The sequence below is a fragment of the Pleuronectes platessa genome, chromosome 9 (assembly GCF_947347685.1).
Source record: "Pleuronectes platessa chromosome 9, fPlePla1.1, whole genome shotgun sequence".
Lineage (NCBI taxonomy): Eukaryota > Metazoa > Chordata > Actinopteri > Pleuronectiformes > Pleuronectidae > Pleuronectes > Pleuronectes platessa.
The window spans coordinates 19,409,947-19,429,446 of NC_070634.1; the positions used below are offsets into that span (position 1 = coordinate 19,409,947).

At 43.4% G+C, this 19,500-nt stretch overlaps 1 protein-coding gene across 1 annotated transcript in view; it reads left to right on the top strand.

Annotated features, from left to right (window-relative positions):
- camsap2a (calmodulin regulated spectrin-associated protein family, member 2a) overlaps nt 1-18,303 on the top strand; it is a 45,589-nt gene extending 27,286 nt beyond the window's left edge. The window contains exons 7-19 of the mRNA XM_053431461.1: nt 845-984; nt 8,046-8,142; nt 8,250-8,346; nt 8,624-8,655; nt 8,782-8,851; nt 8,973-11,076; nt 12,078-12,214; nt 12,821-13,044; nt 13,670-13,742; nt 14,171-14,236; nt 15,727-15,842; nt 16,212-16,330; nt 16,954-18,303. Of these exons, the coding sequence (XP_053287436.1) occupies nt 845-984; nt 8,046-8,142; nt 8,250-8,346; nt 8,624-8,655; nt 8,782-8,851; nt 8,973-11,076; nt 12,078-12,214; nt 12,821-13,044; nt 13,670-13,742; nt 14,171-14,236; nt 15,727-15,842; nt 16,212-16,330; nt 16,954-17,259 (3,581 nt within the window). The 3' untranslated portion in view covers nt 17,260-18,303. The remainder of the gene's footprint in view (nt 1-844; nt 985-8,045; nt 8,143-8,249; nt 8,347-8,623; nt 8,656-8,781; nt 8,852-8,972; nt 11,077-12,077; nt 12,215-12,820; nt 13,045-13,669; nt 13,743-14,170; nt 14,237-15,726; nt 15,843-16,211; nt 16,331-16,953) is intronic.
- The last annotated feature ends 1,197 nt before the right edge of the window (nt 18,304-19,500 follow it).

Consider the following 19,500-nt stretch of genomic DNA (forward strand, 5'->3'; position numbering starts at 1 on the left):
CACTTTAAACTGCTGTATTCTCACAGGGGCTCACTCAGACATTTTACTTGGGGGCCTGGCAGGAAATGTGCAGAGCAACTGACCCGTACATTTGCATTCTCACATACAGCCCGAGATTTTGAGTGGTTTTAGAGTTGAGTGAGGTATTTTGCTGGCCATCAGGTACTGCTACAAAATGCTAAAGAGGACAGGGTCTTTTGAAAAACAAAATTAAAACAAAAACTATAGTTGTTGAATCTTTCAACCTTCCAAACTTTTTTTCTTCTCCTTTTTTCGCTGTTCGTTGAGACTTGAATGGAAAGTAATGACATGTTTCTGATTCCAGTAACTTTAGAAACATAATCTGAGCGGTTTTCTCATACATTTTCTGTGTTGAATACTTAAATTTGACTCCAGCAAATGCAGAGTCCCAGTGAGTGATACAGAGTTGTGTCTCTTTGTCCACCCCCAAGCTTCAGCTATATGAGCAAAGATCAGTCTCCACACAATCACATCGACCTGCTGATAAAGTTATAACAACAATGAGCTGAACTCACACAATCACTCATCTGAACTGAAAACAACAGGAGAACAAAAGATCAATCAGTCGACATCTTTAAATGCATTAACTCACGGCTCCACCCACTGGTTGATGTGACCCAGTCGTGATTGGTCGGTCATCTACAAACCATTACACCGACACACCTCGGCAGCTCTTAACTGAAATATCCCCAACACTCTTTTTCACACATCTCTGATCATAGCATCACCACCAGCAGCACTTTACAACCAGAGCCCCTCTTTTTAGAGCTTTTACTTTGACCACCCTGACCCTGACTCACGATGGCTCCCTCTGCCCCCCCAGATGTGTGTCTGAAGGAGAACATGACGCTGGCCGATCGGCTCCACAACCTGCAGCTCATTCAGGACTTCTGCAAAGACAACCTGAACAGCTGCTGCCACTTCAGCCTGGAGGACATGCTCTACGCCTCCTCCACCATCAAGGTACCCATCATCTCTACTGCACAGAGCGTTTAAATGCCACAATTCAAATGTCAACCATTAAGTTTGACATTTCATCCTCCATCCTGTCTTAAACCTTTTAAGTTTAGTTGGTAAGTAAGTGAAGAAAATGCGTTTTTACAGATCGGAACCATCAGTTGAGAGATGTTTAATAATTTATACTTTTTAGAATATGTTGAAAGCCTTAGTGAATTGTATCAATTAGCTCCACGAAGAAGGGCATGATTTCATCAGTCCGTTTTTTTGTTAGTTTTTTGTTAACTTAATGGATTTCCATGGAACTTGGTGGTGGAAGAGTGTGTGATAGGTCAGAGAAGAACCCTTTCAGTTTTAGTGTTGATCCGGATCAGGGGCGGAGCCAGTTCATTATTTTGTCTTGATAACTATGAGTGTGTGAAATTTGGTGCCGCTTCTTTAAATTGAAGGGAACGGGCCCTTGGCTGAGGGATGCACTCTACTAAGTTGTTGTTAAATTTCTTTCCCTGTGTGAGAGTTTGTATTTTGAGGCAGCAGCTGGTTTGATCATTTGAGCTTTGAGACACTTTCTGTTCTTTCTAAATCTCAAAATGTGCAGAGGAAAAAAAGTGTGTCACATGACATCGTGGAAAAGCTCGGACCTGACACATGTTTTATGAAACTAATCCGGTCTGGTCGACATCGAGACATCCCCTCTGAAATTGCTCTGAAAGTCAGTTTGTAAGAGTCGTTACAGTCTCGTAGAAATATCTGTCAGGATTCACACAGCTGAACTACTATGACACTGGAACTGTAGCCTGTATGTGTGTGTCCACAGAAAAGAGCTATATACCAATGGTAGGTAGTGGAAAAACCACTAATGTGACCTCATATACACTGTTCTTCTTCTTTCAAAAAAGATCAAGTACAGGTCTTAGTTGGCACAATTACAGAATAACACACAAATCCAAACGGTCAAATGTGAAGTTAATGGTTGTTTCCATAAGCCGACACAAATCCCATTTGTGTAAATTCATTCAGGGAGTTTTGACTTAACAAATTAGAGAAGCAGATGGCACAGGATCCAGTTAGAGAGGCTGAATGAAGCAGGAGTGTAGCAGCTCTGTTGGTCAGCGTGGTGACTCATGCTGTGGAAAAACCATCACTCCCAACTATTCTGTCTTCAGCGACCACAGGCTTGGAGAGCTGCACGCAGCCTGCTCTCTTAACATGTCTTTTCTCACACGCTCTCTTTTCTTTCATTTACATTTCATTCCTGGTCCATTATTTCCTTCCTTGTCTTAGTGTCCTTCTCATCTTTCTTTACCCTGTTTCATTTTAGTTTCTAAGTTTCTGTGAGTCACATTTTGTCCCATCCTTCTCTGTCTCTCTGTCCCTGATATGTCTCTATCAGTCACCGTGCTTCTCTCACTGACTCACTCCTTCTCTCTCACTTTATCTTGTGTTCATTCACACACCTCTCTTGTGACGTCCATGCCCCCACTGTGCGTGTATGTGTGATATGGGATTATTGATTTGCAGTTTCACGGTATATAAATGTGTGATGCTGCTGCAGTGCATGTGGAAGAGAAAGAGCAAGGACGCTGTATTTCACAGTAAAGTCACGCCCTGTCCTACTTTTCTTTCTTTCTCACCACAATTCAATTTGACATCAGCTATTTAGTCAGAAAACTTTATTGTTTTTCGACTGGCAGAGATGACAAGGGGCTGAAATGCTGTCTGTCTCAAAAAGGGACAATTTCCAGCTCTAATCCTCCTTCTAGTTTTCCTTCTCCTTCCCTTACCTACTTTCGGTACTTTCACTAAAGGGGAAAAATGGCTCTTAATTTTTTGAAAAGCTCACCATTTAATGGCTCAGAAATGTTTCTTTGTTATTTTAGTATTTTTTTATACATTTGTATTCTTGGTCAGTTGCTGTGTGCACATATAAAGCATTTAATTGTGTTGCTACAGGGAATTTGACCTTTTCATAAAGCAGCTATAATTGACACTGGAGTCCACAGTTCCAACAACACCCCCTAAAACAGTCAATGCCACTATTCTGTTTCATAAAAAATCATTAAGGCGACCGCAGTCTGGATATGGGAGCATTTGTCTGATGGTTTGGTGTTGTGTATTTTTGCCCGTTCTTGTGTGTCTGTCTAAATGTATTTTTTTTGCCTTAGAGCTTCATACGTTGTTAAAAAGAGTTGATGCGTCTGGATGAGTTTGACTTTGTCTGCCTGTCACCTCAGCTCGTCCTCCCCTGCAGGACTGTGGATCTCAGCAGATAAGATAAAGGTCACTAGACAAACATCAGCATTCAGTCATTTAGCCGTGTTTCTCTCCTTTACATTTAATATGTGAGTTGGCCAAACATTCTGGGGATTGATGAGAAACGTAATAGTCCTAATATTTCCGTAAACAATTAGAATTTTTTTTTGTGCCGATGCAAATCACATTTGATGTTTTCATCAGAAAGCGAGGGTGAAAAACAATTCCTGGGTTCGCTTCATAGTTTCATTGGCTCTCCCCTGTCACATGCCCCCTCCCGCCACAATCTCACGGAATCAATCCAGTAGTTTTTGGGTAATCCTGCTCAGACAGACAAACAAACAACGGGCACAAGAAGCAATAACAGAGGAGAAAGTAGAACACTTCACTCAACAATCTTTAAATTCTCTTACAAACAATATAAAACTACTGCAAGTAAAATAGCAGGTGCTCGGTAACAGGCCCAGTCATTGTATATTTGTACTAATGTTATAGTAACATGCTGTTGTCAAAAACATTATCTTCTCAGATTGCTTAACATAAAACGAAACAGAGGTCAAAATCACCAACTTAACACACAACATGGTAGGAATGTGAGTCCTGTGAACCAGCATGTATCAGTGTTTTTGCTGACACCGGCTTCACAGGGGATAAACAGCACAGCAGCAGAACTGCATCACACACTGAACCAGTCAGAGTCAGCAACCTTGACCCAGTTTCCAGGTAGACTGCGCGTCGTGGCCCTTTATACTAATGAAGACCTTATTATAGAGATGGAGCTGAGATGTCACATGGGAGGGGAGGTGCTGAAGCAGGAGAAATGGGAAACGGGAGAGAGGAGACGAGTATATGTGATAATAACAGAGTTTAGAGAGGAGGCTGAGGTGGGAAAGAAGAGAAACGAGACGTGTTTAGACTCGTCCGTCACTGACACGTGTGCACACAAACAAACACAGACAAACACACAACAATGACAAATATCACACTTGGCTGAAAGCGTCTAGGTGCTTGTTCTCCCGTCAGATCCAATTGGAGATTATAACGTCTAAAAATGAGGTTGTGTTTCACCCCTTTTCGTTTATCTGTCGCTTTGATTGTAAACAAGATTAGACAAAAACTACTGGATGGATTACCACACAACTGGAAGGAAGCAGTAATGGTCAAGAAAGAACTCATAGGATATTGGTGCCGATAAAGGGATTGATCCAGTTCCATTTAAACATGTGGAATAGAGCAATTTTCAACATTTCAATTGACTTTACATAGAATAATTAACTTTTTTTATAAAATAAAAAAAATCACAATATATTATAGGACTAATATGATGAGTGTGTGTAATTTGTCACAGATTCCCAAAAAAAGGTCTTGATCTTATGAATTAAAATGTGGTTACATAAGGAGATTGTTGGGCCCTGGTGGTTCTCAATTAAAATATAAACTATATTAAGGACTATATGATATTGAAATTGTGATTGATTAATCTGCAGATTTTATTTATTGATTTTTTATTAGATTTTTCTATAGATTGTAATTAAACAGCTATTATCATTTGCCAGGACTCTGTTGTTGCTGAGCAGCAACAATAGGGAGAGCATCAAACCACAAAACTGAAAAGAAACCTGACAGATAATCCTAAGAGGAGACACTTCAGTTCATTTTAAACACGATGAGCAAACTGAAGCTGATGGGATTCTGACACTTTATCGTATTATCTGAAGACACAGACATTCAGTAGGTGCAGAAAATGGGAAGTGAGATTATGAAGCTCAGTGTGCATCAATAAGAGACAATAGATCCCAACCCCCTAAACCTCAGAATACTACTGAAAGCCATTCCTTCCTAATGGACACGGGGACAGTGAATCATGTCAACACACTCCCATCTACTGGCTCTTTGTCTAATTAATTCACAGTCCATCTAAATTGCCATCTGTGGACCCGAGGAGGAGGAGGAATGAAATTCACCGGCTTTGGGTTTTTGCCTAATTACTTATATTTTGTTCAGTGGACATGCTGAGGTGACTGTGAGGAAGGCAGCTAACACACATACATTGTGTATTTACAGCACATCAGCAATGAGGGATGTGTGTGTTACACTGGGATGTGCAGCAGTAATATGATGATGAGCTAGTTCCTATTAGCTGATATACTTTTACATAGAAATAGAAAGACCTCAGTATCTAGATCACTAGCAAATAAGAGGTGCAGGGGTTAGTTAGGGTTCTAGAATATTTCATGATACGCTCCTCAGTTCTTCTCTGGCCTCTTTTATATTTCCCTTTTCTTCTCTTAGAGAGTAAACTGTTTTTCTGACGGGCAGCTGAGGGCAGCCTGATTAACTTGGCAGTAAATCGTGGGTTTTCCAGATTGGAGTGAGTCTGTGTGCAGGGCCTAGATCCTTTAATCAACCTTCTGGCCCAGTGATTGTTGACATTAATGCCCTGCGGACGCTCAGGGTGTGTCTGTGGGTCCTGGTGTCTTGCTGAGTGGGACAATACAGTTTGTAGGAGTGGGACCTGCTGTTTTGTATTTGCAAGCATGTGAGGTTTTCATACAGCCAGTGCGTTAAAACGTTAAATGGTGTGTGTGTGTGAGTGTGTGCATGCATGGTACATGTGTGTGCTGTTTATGCCCTTCCCCCAGGGTGAATTAACCCCCCTCCCTCCTCCTGTGAGCTCTTAGTGATCACCAATCAGGTTCCTGTTTTCATTCTAAGAGTGACACAGTCTGACGCTGGGATCTGGCAACGCTGCAGCCCACGAGGTAGAAACGCCGGTCAGTGGGGACGTAGTGGCTGCTGACGGGGGGGGGGGGGGGGGGGGTATTAAGCGATACACCCTCACACCTGGTGTGTCAGTAGTAGTCGGATGCACAGATGGGAAGAGAGAAGTGAAGGTGGATTACAGCCACCAGTCTGGACTGAACAGAAGAGAGGAGGTTTTTGTCTCTCTGTGTCTCTTCCCCTGTTTTCCATCTCAACCATGGGAGTTCTTCAAATGCTGAACAGACTAAGGTAACCACAGCTTCAAGTGTTTGTTTGAAAATCTGTGTTCATCCACGTAGAGGAAAAGAAAATGGGTTGAAAAAGACGATAACACACTTTTAACTGACCCACTAAAGAAAGATTTAACTGCATCTGTTCAGTTTGTATGAAGACAATAATTCGATTTTTTGCTACTTGACTTGAATCACTTTGGTTCGATGTGCTCTACTCCTTCCTCCACCTGAAGGAGATTCTGTCACAGACACATGCAGCTTCTCAGACTTGTGCCGCTCTGCACGTGGGAGGGAAAGACAAAAGAGGGGGACAAATGTAAAAATGCTGCAGTAGCACTCAGGGGAGATGAGTGTTGCTAGTGTTAATTGCCTCTGCCCCTCCTGGTGAGCTTTTGGGCTGCAGTTTCGGGGCTTAATGGGTGTATGTACAATGTGTGTGTTGGTGTGTGTGTGTGCTAGTGTGTGCTAGTGTGTGTCTAGGCGAGTGAAATGTTGCTGATGAGGTGAATCAGAAATCTTTAGAGCTGAGCTGAGCAGCATGGTCTTTGTCTGGAGACCAGGCGCTGAGGTCGGGGAGGGAGTGTGTTTCCTGAAGGTCGTCCCTGCTTCACTGCACTCCTTTTTTGCATAGACACATGCGTGTGCGGGGGTGAGTGAGTGCCGGGATGTTCACCATAAAAAACTGATGAGATTGGCCTGATTGTTGGTGAAGAATTGATTCTGAAAGCATGTTTAATTGACGATGAGATATATTGAGTGTGTGAATGTATGCAATTTATCAAGATAATGATATTTATTTAACACAAGCAGAGCAATTAGGAACAGTTGGGACTATTTCACACATGATAGCAAAAATGTGAGTAAAAAGCCCAAAACTCAAACTAAACATGAGGCTGAATGGAAATGATTTTTTTACAGATCTTGCAAAAAGAGCAATAAAAGGAAATGCCAGCCATGCAGGCTTAACCATGAACCATGTGGCGTTTCTTCGTTACTCTTTTACTTTAGTATTACTCTAGTAAAAATGTATAGTCTCACAGTTCACACATCTTTATTTGCATCTAACATTCATAAGTAACCTCATGGGTACAATGACTCTGGCAGGTGGACATCTTTGCAGTCCTCAGTAGCAGCTCGACCTCAGACTGTACGTTGACCTGATTCTTTGACAGGAACCCGGCACAGCCATGGTTCAAATCCCTCCAGCGGATCCCACCTGATTAATTCAGGCCGGCTGGTGCTTTACCTGCTGAACAATAACAAATCTGACCTCTATTTTTATAAAATAGAAATAATCTATAAATTAGGTCAATGCTTTAATCGCTCCCCTCAACTACCACAGGTCTGCTGACATTATTTACTAAGTGGATGATTGGCTTATCCCTAGCATGTGAAAAGCCATGTTACCAAGTCACCTAGTTACCCAAGTGTGTCTGTGGAATGAGTCAGGAAGGAAACAACTTCAATCAAATGAACCTCACTCATTTAGGAATGTTATATTTGCTGAAAAGCCTGATAAATATATATATGATAAATATATATATTCCCTCATAAACGTCTGCACTGTAGATTGATCTAGTTCTTGAGAGGATTCTCTGAAATGGAGCGAGGTTGGTGAATTATTTAAACGCAGACTGGAGGATATTTATATATTTCTCTTATCTGTGGTGGGGGTCAACAGAGACACCTGCTGGAGAAATAGACACAGAGCAGTTGATTTAGCCCACTTCCAGAATTAGTCTGTGGCAGCATTTGTCTCGTTGAGCTAAATGATGGAATGTGACACAGCTTCATGTGTTTGATTCTTCTCCCCTGCAGAATAACTACCTGGTGTTCATGGCAGAGCTGTTCTCGTGGTTCGAGGTGGTCAAGCCGTCCTTTGTGAAACCCAGACTGCTGGACAGCGAAGGCACAGGCAAGTAGAAGTACTGCACTCTAGCAAGAGCAGCATCAGTATCGTGCCTTGGTGCACATGAAACACACACATACTCACATTGGATCTTCTCTGTTGTGTCACCTCAGAAACATTTTCCTTGTTGAAGAATATGCCAGCCATCCCCATCTCCAAGGCAACCAAGAGAAGCTTCCTGGAAAGACCCCCCAGTCCCGAGAGAGTCAGGTATGTTAAAGTTATGTTTTATTAATGTGACATCAATATAACATGAATTATGTGATGTATAAACTTCTTAAAGCACATTAGCACAGAGCTGCTCTTTATGCATCAATCTCTTTATGCTTGTTGTGGGACTGATTGTCAAAATCCTTATCGGAACAAATTGAAGCTAAAAAGACAAATATTCATTTTATTATATATCGTAAGCATATATAAACAATAAATTTGATTGATATATATTAAAATGTATAAAAAAAATATTTTTCTTTCTCTCCTTCTCTAGTTTGCCACTCCGACCTCAGCCTAAACACTCAGGTGATTTTTGGAAAGATTTATTTACTTTTACCCAAATTCTTCCATAAAGTTTAAATACTACCATGTGACTTCTTGTAGGCACATAGCCGCTCATTGAGTATTACCTTGTATTCTTCTGTCCTGCAGGAGACATGAGGAAGTCGACCTCAATGTCTTTTGTTGATGGAAACCTCGGCACCTGGCCCAAAGAGAAGAGGTCGGTCATAATACTGTCTCAAAATATATCATATCCCCAAGGGTCTCTCCTTAAATAACCTTTTTTAAATTTGTTTCTATAAAAAGTAAATCCTATCGTTCCTTTTTGTGCCTCTGTTCAGGTCTGGGCCTTACGGAGTGTCTTTTGACATCCCCTTCGACAAAGAGGACTCTGCGCCCACTGCTCTGTCCTCCACACGAGGAATGGTCCGGTCTGTCAGCACCGACGACGGCTCCGGTTTCAAGGTGCACCACCTGCCCAGAGGAATGAAGCGCAACTTGTCCTTCCAGCCGGTGAACGGTCAGAGCATTGGCATCGAGGAGGAGGGTCGCCCAGACCGCCTAGCTGGTGCGGAACCCAGCAGGCGAGCATTTCCCAGTGGACATGAGGGCGCCATGGCAACAGCTCCCTCCATGGAGGAGGCCCTTCAGATTATCCACAGCCCGAGCAGGCACCCGGTGGAGGGGATCAACAACGGGTTCTTCCTCCACAGTCAGGGACAGGGGGCCGGTGGCTTAGAGCCGGTGTCAGAGTTGGACTCCAAAGGAGCCTTGAGCACCACAGACACCACCGAGGTCGACACGGGCGTCCAGCTCCGAACAGAGGACCTGCTAGACGAGGATTCCTCTTTGAAGGACTGCTCCGTGAACATGGAGCTGGACATGGACACGCCGAGCCCGTGCCCGAGCAGCCTGAGCAAATCCCCCTCAGGAATGAAGCTGACCAACTTTGCCGAGCATAAGTTTAAGAAGATCAATCCATCGGCGCCGGACTCCGGCAGGGGCAGCTGCAGCTCGCTCAAGACCACGCCCGAGGGCTCAGAGTTTGGCCTCCCGCTATCCGTCTCCTGGGCACCGACCCCCGAGCACAGCCCCGTCCACCAACCGACCCCAGCGCCCCTTAGTGTCCGGGCATCGCCAACGTCTGTCCAGCTTCCACCCAATGACCCCGCTCAAGTCATGGCTACGGAGATGGTGCAGCTGAGGATGAGGCTGGAGGAGAAACGGAAAGCCATCGAAGCGCAGAAGAAGAAAGTGGAGGCTGCTTTTACCAGGCATCGGCAGAAGATCGGTCACTCGGCGTTCCTCAATCAGGTGAAGAGGAAAGGGGACGGGGCTGCGAGCGGTGAGGAGGGGGGGAAAGTCGAGGGAGAAGGCAAGGCAGCAAGTCCTGTCTTTAAATTTGGGAGGAGCAAGGCCGACACCCCCGATGGGGCGGAGCAAAGCAACACAGCCTCCTGCTGGACAAAGTCACCAGGAGCAGGAGAGGAGGGTGGACAAAGTCCGGCTCAGCTCACAGAAGTGGACCTCACAGAGTACACACGTTCTATCGATAAACTCAACCACTCGCTGGCCTTCCTCCAGACCGAGATGCAGCGACTGGCCCAGCAGCAGGAAGTCATCATGGCCATGAGGGAGCAGCAGCATCAGCAGACGTGGGTCGTCGCCCCTCCCTTCACGGACCCCTCGCCACAGAAACACAGAGCTGTCACTCGCTCCTCAGGACCCTCCTCTCCCGCCGACTCCCCTCACTCCACCCACCGCTCTCCAACCAGCATCAAGCGCAAATCTGCCTCCTTTCACTCGCGCAGTCCTCGCACCCCGCGTCCCACCGAGCTCAAGCTGGCCCCCTTCAACCGGGTCCTGAACGCCCCGCAGTCTGTCGACAGCATCCCGAGGCTGCGGCGGTTTTCCCCCTGCCAGCCTTTGGCGAGTGCCTTTGTTTACATGGGGGAGAAACCGGCGCGTGCCAATCCAGAGACAGTGGCCCCAGATGGAGAGAAAGATAAGGAGGCGGATTTCCTCCTTTCCCCAGATGGGGAGATTGGCAGTATATGTGTCGCCCACTCACCCCCTATCTCCCCCAACCTGCAGAGCAAAAAAAAGCAAACAAAAGTAGATTCAAACGCCAAAACCCAGGAAACAGAGGCACACAGCCAATCAGAGATCGCTGACATGGAGAAAGATGACCAGAAACCTGCTGTTCAGAAGTCAGCTGTAGATGTTCTGGCCCACCCTGTGGTGGAGACCTTCACGGTGACACCCACTGAGATCCCTACCCAGCCAGAAGCCTCGGGTCAGGCAAAGAGCAACCTGATCGAGGTTCCTCTGTCAGTGGTGAACACGCTGGAGGACCTGACACTGGATGATGGTTTGGAGATGCAGCAGGGAGACGTGGACGGCTCAGAGGAGGAGCAGAGGAGGTGTCGCGGTTTCTTCTTCAAGGTAGGTTGTTGTTTCGGATAGTTTAATGGAGAATTGTTTTCTGATTCCATTTCTGCTCAAAGTAATTTCTTCTCTACAAGCAATCATCAAAAAATTCTCCCCTTGACCCTTTCTGTGGCTCCGTACACAGTTTCATAAAAATATATATTTTGTCTAGATTTGATTAATCATATACATTTGTTGCACCCCCCATTTGCTCAACAAGTAAAAAGCACAGAATAAAAACACAGCCAATAATATCACTCATCGTTAAAAGAAAAGCTAAAACATAGAAGCAGCATCATAAATAATAAAAACCATAGCGTGCAGCCTCCAGGCTACAGCCACGCAAAATCACTAGAGGCCTTAAAAAATGTTGGTGCAGCTCGGTAGAAAAAAGGAATTACACATTTGAACCTCAGGGCAGCCATGTTTGTTTTATCAGCAACCGAACATGTTCCTGACGCGAGATGAAGATTGGTTGAAACTTGACGGGGAGCCGGTGTAATCTTCCTCATTTGTGTCGGTCTTAGCTTCGATGTAGGTCAGAAAACTGGGGCTGCTGTGAATAATTCAGACACAGCTGTGGAAGAGCAGGGTCAGGGAAGTGTTAGACTGAAGAGATGCAGAGAGTGGAAACCTATAGATGATTCATGAAATAAAAATCGAGATGAAACCGAATTGTACCTTTAAACTTAAACATTTTCTTGGCCAGAAAAAAACAATGACTCATCATTTTCGGTATCTCCCTTAATTATACAAAGAACAGATGACCTTTCCCAGCTTCACGTTACAGATTTCATTCATCATATCAGATAAGAAGAATAAAAGTATCAAACAGTCATAATACTCAGATAAGCCTCTTTATCTGCAGCGTGTCACAACCATAAAAGGTCCTAATAAACTGCAGATAAACCGGTTTTACTTTATGTTATGAGATTGTAAATGACACTGAATTCTTACTCTGCTGAGAACATCATTTACCTGAAGCAGTGGAAGTTGACCGGCTCTGTTTCCCTCAGGAGGACGGGAAGCCCGAGGAGAACATGGCCCAGAAGAGGGCGGCGCTGCTGGAGAAGAGGATGAGGAGGGAGAAGGAGAGTCAGCAGAAGAAGATGCAGCTGGAGACCGAGCTGGAGCAGAAGAAGGAGGAAGCTCGGTATGTTTACACGTCCGGAGAATAAGTCCACAGGCGCTTTCAACACACAATTAGGGCGATGCAGTGTTCTGTGATCTTTTCTGATTAACCAGCATTTCACATCACGCTCTAACAACTGGACACTTTTCTTTGCCGCAATACGTTATATTGAAAAGAAAAGAGTTTTGTAAACACTCGCTCCTACAACATGTACTTTTATATATCAATATCTTAATCTGACATTAATTTAGCAAACCAACAGTCTAAGGTGACATGACTGAAAGGTTCCAGGTTCGAATCTGTAGGTGTGAGTGTCAGCTGACCCTCAAAGGATGAGCAGTAGAGATGAGTACGATGGATGGATGAAAAGAGAAAGAAACATCTTTACTTTTGAGAGAGAGAGAGAGAGAGAGAGAGAGAGAGAGAGAGAGAGAGAGAGACTTTTTAGATTGTTTTAATTAGTCAAACTGATGATCGATCTTTGAATTAGAAGCCGTCAAATTACCTTTCTCCACTACACTGCAGAAAATAATAAGCAAGGTAAAAGTGCATAACACCCTGAACTCCTACAGTGTTTGTTCACGGCTCTGACTCTGCCCCCCCCCCCCCTCGGCTCTGTCCGTTCAGATTGAAAGCAGAGGAGGAGCGTCTCAGGAAGGAGGAGGACAAGTTCCGGAGGGAGTTCATCAAGCAGGAGTATCTCAGGAGGAAGCAGCTCAAGCTCATGCAGGACATGGACACCGTCATCAAACCTCGACCAGGGGGCGGCACCAAGCAGAGGCGGGGCCGGCCCAAGTCCATCCACCGCGACAGTATGGACTCTCCCAAAACCCCCGTCAGAGCTGCCACAGGTAAACATGGAAACGGCCCGTCTCAGGCAGAGCGGTCAACGTCATCACGTCTGTCCAATCTGTGTCATGCTGTCATTGTTGCTTTGTGCCACTTGAATACATCTTATACATCTTATTCTCAAATAAAAGTACAAATCTAAATCAAGCTTTCAACTCGTTAAAGTAAAATATTTGTTTTGATATTGGCATTGATATTACATCATATAAATTGATCACTTTTTTTAATAGCCTAATCAATATTATGTATAATAGGAAATAATTACAAGCAACAATGTTTTTGTGTTGCAACATTTGCTAAAAAATTATAGAGATGCAAATTTAACACCAATATACTGAAGGAGAAATGCAGCACTAATGTGTTTAATACGTGTTCTCATATTTATAAATGTGTATTTCTACACATTTAACCATGTATTGTAGGTTGTATATTATTTTTGTGTGTGTTTTATGTGAGAGTTCATCGTAGTCACAGAGCTGGAGCTGCATTTCTCTGTAACAAGGTTGTTGGCACAAACCACAGTGGACGGTCCGGTGATGTGCTCATCCGTGGTGTGTGTGTAACCGTGTCGTGCTGTGCCACATCTCGTTGTCTCACATCCAGGTTCACGCCAGCGTGTCTTTTCAGTCTCCAGCTTGTCCCTGGCGTCGCTCAGCCTGGGAGACGGAGACAGCGTCCAGTCTGAGAAGAGGACGCCGAGGTGAGTTTGGCTTTTAATCAACTAAGTCTCTGAGCTGACGGTGCAATGAAGCTCTGATTCAGCTATATTTAGTAAACATGATAAGTATGAAAAACTTTAAAGATTCATGTCAATTTAATGTAGATAATGGTTGATAATTAAAAGCAGAAGAAAATTAGAAAATCCACAAAACACACAATTGATTAATTTGCTGTAAGAATAACAATTATCACACAATCTTAAAAAGTATTTTTTACGTATAATATTTTTATAGTGTCAAACCACTTCTTAAGAAACCTGACATGTGTTTTCAATGGTCATATTTTCTGATCCTTGTTTAAATCCAATCTGTCCAGACTAACTCACGTCCTCAGGTCTAACATTTCTCCTGTGTACATCTTTCCTTCTTTTGTTTACTACCTTCTCTCCTGCTGTTTCACACTTGTCAGAAGTGCTAGTTTAGCCTCTGGCAGCCTCCTCCACTTTCTGAGCTCTCCTAAACGGAGAAGGAGAAGGTTGGTTTCCGCTTCTCTGTTAAACCCTTAAGGTGCTTCACGCTGTCCCGAGCCCCAATCCGTCTCCTAAAACCCTGTCCCACCTTCACTGGGTTTTATCAGGGATTGAATGAGCACAAGTAGGAAAAACTTGTTTGTCCTCCCCTTTTTATAGAAAGATCCTCATGTCGATCTTTGAATCACTGCTCTAACGCTTCACATTCAGCAACATGGCTCCCACTAAACAATCACTTGTCGCTCTGCTGCTTCCTTTGCACCAATTTACACTCCCTGCTCTGTTTTTCTTCACTTAACAAAACATCTAATTAAATTATCAAGCTTTGTTTAGAGCCACTCACGTCCCATATTCGTGCTGTAGAACCCACCCTGAACTAGAAGGGGCACTCAGTAGAGCACATACCTCAGCCAAGGCCCAACAGTCTCCTTGATAAACCCGGTTTACATCAGCTAGATTTAGATCTGTATTTGGATCCGCCCCGAATTGCACACACAAAAAGTTATCAGTCCCCTAAATGCACCTAATTGTTTTCATCGAGATCCTTTAAGTTCTACTTTGGGAAATTGGTTAAAATGTCAAAGAAATGCCCTAACTTGCAATTTAAAAGAAGAAGGAGGAGTAAAATAATTCTGGATATGCCTCTTTATTCAGATCTGTGCTAAAATTGAATGGGATCTTTATTGCCTTTGTCCCATTGTGTATTTTTTGTGTAATTCTGCTGAAACAAATAAACTAGCTAAGAGACAGGGGTGAAAACATTAAATCCATAACCCCATCTAACCCCATATTTTGAAATTCATCCAGTAAAGTGTAAAAATATATTGAATCCAAATGAGACTTTGTATCACAGTTTTTTTTACAACCTAAAGCTAAAATTACTTGTGTGGACGGCTTATATTCCTCAATAAAACGCCACCAGCACATTTGAGCTAAATGTGGATTCCAATTACATAAATTCACATAATTACAGAGGAGGATTAATGTATACATTTCTTTTAACAAGTGGAATTGGAAAAAACAAAGATGCAGGAGACACAGTGTGACGGCAGTCCACAAACAGAGCAAGTAAATGCCAAGTGCTGCACTACACTGGACTGACCTCTTTTACTGACCTTCACTGACTACACTGCTTCACCTCCCTGCGCTCACTGCCTGTGCTTGCGAGCTCTGCTGCTTCAGTAGTTACTGCAAGGCTGCACAACCCAAACAATCCCAATCTCCGACTGTGCACTGAGATTCAGTTTCCACCAGAGTGGAGGAAGGACCTACGCAAACATGATGTGGACAGGGCAGGAAAATGACTCCAGCCAACAGAAATGGATTTTCAGAAAGGGTTTTCTAAAATATCTTAGTTGGCGTTTATACTGCAGCATTCTCCTGCCCTGCCCACAGTGTGATTTGCTGAGTGTTCGGGAGAAGCAGCCATGCAGAAACTTGGACTAATTTACTCTGTGTGTGTGTGTGTGTGTGTGTGTGTGTGTGTGTTTTCCAGGCCAGACTCTGCAGATGGCTTCCTGTCCCCGAGTCGCTCCAGCAGCAGAAACGGAGAGAAGGACTGGGAGAACGGATCCACAACCTCCTCTGTTACATCCAACACAGACTACACTGGTACGTGCACTGAGCATGTTTCCTCTGCAGAATGGGTTCTTCATGCAAAAACACAAAAATGCCAAATGGAAGTCATGGAATAAGAAGATTCCTTAAATAAGTTATTCTTGGGGAATTGTGTCTCTTACGCTTATATTCTCATACTAAAATGTCGTTTTTTTTTATTATCTTCAGTTTTATATAATGATTGTAATGTGGTCTTTCCATAACCTGAATGCTGTGTTCACTGCTCATAGTACTTTGCCAGACTGAACAGAATCCTCATACATGATTTATCAAAAGAAATGTGGAGAGGAGTCTTTGACGTAAGTGGAGTAGTTGCCATAGCATCAGCCTCCTCCTGACGTCCTCTCCTCTGTTCTCATTCAGGACCGAAGCTCTACAAGGAGCCCAGTGCAAAGTCTAATAAGCACATCATACAGAACGCCATGGCCCACTGCTGCCTCGCAGGCAAGGTCAACGAGGGGCAGAAGAATAAGATCCTGGAGGTAAGAGCATGAACACCATCAAGTTGATAGGTTTGAGTATAGGTTTCACTGCAGTGTGAAGGCCCGGTCACACGTGTGAATGTATCAGTGGAGAACCTTCACCTCACGTTCACGTCAACCTGTGTGAGCGAGGAGGTGGATTACAGATTAGCCTCCTGTGGTGAAGCACATCCCAGCGTGGCTTCACGGGGAGCTGGTAAACTTTGTGTGACCGTGCCCTTTAGATGGATGTATCTGGCTATGGAGCCGACTGCTTGCATCGCTCAAAATATGTCATGTATCATATAAAAGCATATAAAAAACATGTGTGTGCCTTTAAATTCAATCAAGCCGCACCAAATAGCACACAGTTAGTTATCAGTCCCTTAAATAAACCTGCCTGTTTTTTATCAAGATCCATGAAAACTTCTTAGAAATCGGTGAAAACAATAATAATAATAACATCTCGCCATGTTTAAGAAAGTGAAAAATAGGGTTCTTCCTTGGCCAATGTCAGATCCTTTCACCAAGTTTCTTTTACAAAAGGCAAAATAATGAAAGGCCACATATCACCACAGCCTTTGTATCCCATGTGACCTGTATCGTACTGTATCTCACGAGCTGCTCTTCCTTTTACTCAACAGGAAATGGAGAAGTCGGGGGCCACCAACTTCCTGGTGCTGTTCCGTGACGCCGGCTGCCAGTTCCGCTCGCTCTACACCTACTGCCCCGAGTCGGAGGACATGAACAAGCTGACGGGCGTCGGCCCGAAGAGCATCACGCGCAAGATGATCGACGGCCTCTACAAGTACAACTCGGACAGGAAGCAGTTCAGTCAGATACCGGCCAAGACCATGTCGGCCAGCGTGGACGCCGTGACCATCCACGGCCACCTCTGGCAAACCAAGAAGCCACCCACCCCGAAAAAAGTAGTGCCTGCCCTGTCCTAATCGAACATCGCCGTTCCCCCTCCTCATTTGGAGCAAACACATTTGAATTTGCACTTCACTGTACATATCCATAAAGATTCAAACACCTGCAAAGCCAGTTAGATGAATGCATACTTGTCTTGTTTTTCACATTTGTCTGTTTTTCCTCTCATTGCATTCCCGTCCGTGTTTCTGCTCCTTTACTCTGGACTGATAATGATCAGACTCAAAGATAAAGAACAACTGGAATGTATCCTACTGTCGGAGAATGATGCTCTTCACTAGAGATTGTCCCTGTACGAGTGTGGTCCTCGTCTCCTGTGTGCCAAACGTCAAAAAAAGAGACATTATGAATGCCAGGACATTTTACTGAAGCACTGAATGTTTTGAATCCATGTACAGATTGATTTTTGCATTGAGTCGTGCATACTGCTGTTGGTGTGTGGCCTTATGCTTGTTTTGTTTTTCAGCGTGTGAGTGTAATGAGGTGGTTGTGAAGCATCGTATTTAAACGGAGGCTTTTTTTTGTATTGGGAAGAAAACGTCTTCATCTCAGTGGGCGAAGCAGTTTGTATATTGAGGTACGTTAAACTACAAAGGGCCAAAAAGACATCAAATGCATACAGCTAGCGTTAGCCACACGGTACATGTGTGTTCAGCTCAACAAAGCAAAGCGGTTTCAGCTTTTTTCTCAACCCTGTTCTTTGAGAAAGGGATTTTTACACCATGCAGGAAGCTAGTGTCGTTACTCGGTTTTATTCTAGACTGGTTCTCAACCTGTGGGTTCGGACACCGGCAAACGATCTGCGCTATGATACGTCTGTAAATATTCTGTCATGTCTCTTGTGATTGTGAGGAGTTTCTTTTTTCTTGAGTAATTGCAACCTCAAATCTTGTTCCAATAAGTACATAAAACTGTCTAACAGGGATAAATAAAAGAAAAGAGTGTCAGTGCTAACACTCACAGCAGGGGACGTTGCCAAAAAATGGTTGAGAACCAGTGTTGTAAATCAATTTGCTGCTGGTCAACAGCAGGTTTGTGAATAAACAAAAAGCTCAGTATTATTTCCTTCTTTTATATTTTATTTTGAAATGCTTCCTTCTGCTACTTGTAGGAACTTTACAGTATTTTAAGATAGAGATTTTAAGGCACTCTAGATCACATACTTCCGCCAAGGCCCAACTGTCCCCTTAAATTCAATCCAGCTGCATCAAATTGTTCCACGACAGTCAATATGCACAATATCCCTAAAAAAGAAGGAAAAACTGCCATTTTCGTAATGTCAAGAAAGTAAAAAAAAAAAGCCATGATCTACACTCAAATTTAATGGGTTCTTCACTGATGCATATCGCATCCTCCCAAGAAGCTTCCTGGTAATCCGCACAATAGTTTTTGCGTAATCTCGTTCACAAAGCAACAAACTATAAAAACAAAACCTTGGCGGAGGTAATCACACTGGTTTCACTACCAGTATGACTTAATGACACAAAATAATCATTTCTCTTTATTTCAGGATTCAAAATTCAATTGTACTTTATCAGTATTAAATTCACGATTGCCAAACTACTTATAATAATTATCTTATAATTAGAATTATTATGAATAATAATTAATAATGGCATATTAATGTCGAGGCACTTCCGGACCACCAGGCACCAAAATGAAGTGAATGATAGTTCATATATACTCAGAGTTTACATTTCTGAGTAGTTACAAATCTGTTCTCTGTGTTATTCAAAAAGCCGGTCATACATCAGTTAGTTACTAAGTCAAAATGGGCAAACTGTTACTTTTTCAACACGTCTGTTGTTATGATATGAATGTGTATAAGCAACATCTGTCACTTATAAATGAAATATGTCCTTATAAGGCAAGTATTTCTTTCTTTCTTTCTTTCTATTAACGGGAGGATTCCTTTGAGGTCATAATGCAAAGCGGAGGAGGAGGTCCGGTCCTTCTTGTTGTGTAACGGGTACGAGACTCACCACAGAGTTTCACTGGTGTCGGTGTCATGTTCCTTTTACCACTGAATGTCAAAACCAGCACCGTTCACAGGTTTGATTTCCAATTAATTAAATCTGCCATCATGGTGCTTTGCTTTGAACTATAAAGAGGGGGGGGTGGGGGGGTATTTATGAACAAAACATACATGTTTTTGAAAATTGACAGAGTTGAAAAAGTGTTTCTGTGTTTACCGGGAGGATTTGTCCACAGAAGATCTCTGTCCACCTGCTTTTGGCTGTTTAAGGCCAAGAAAAGAA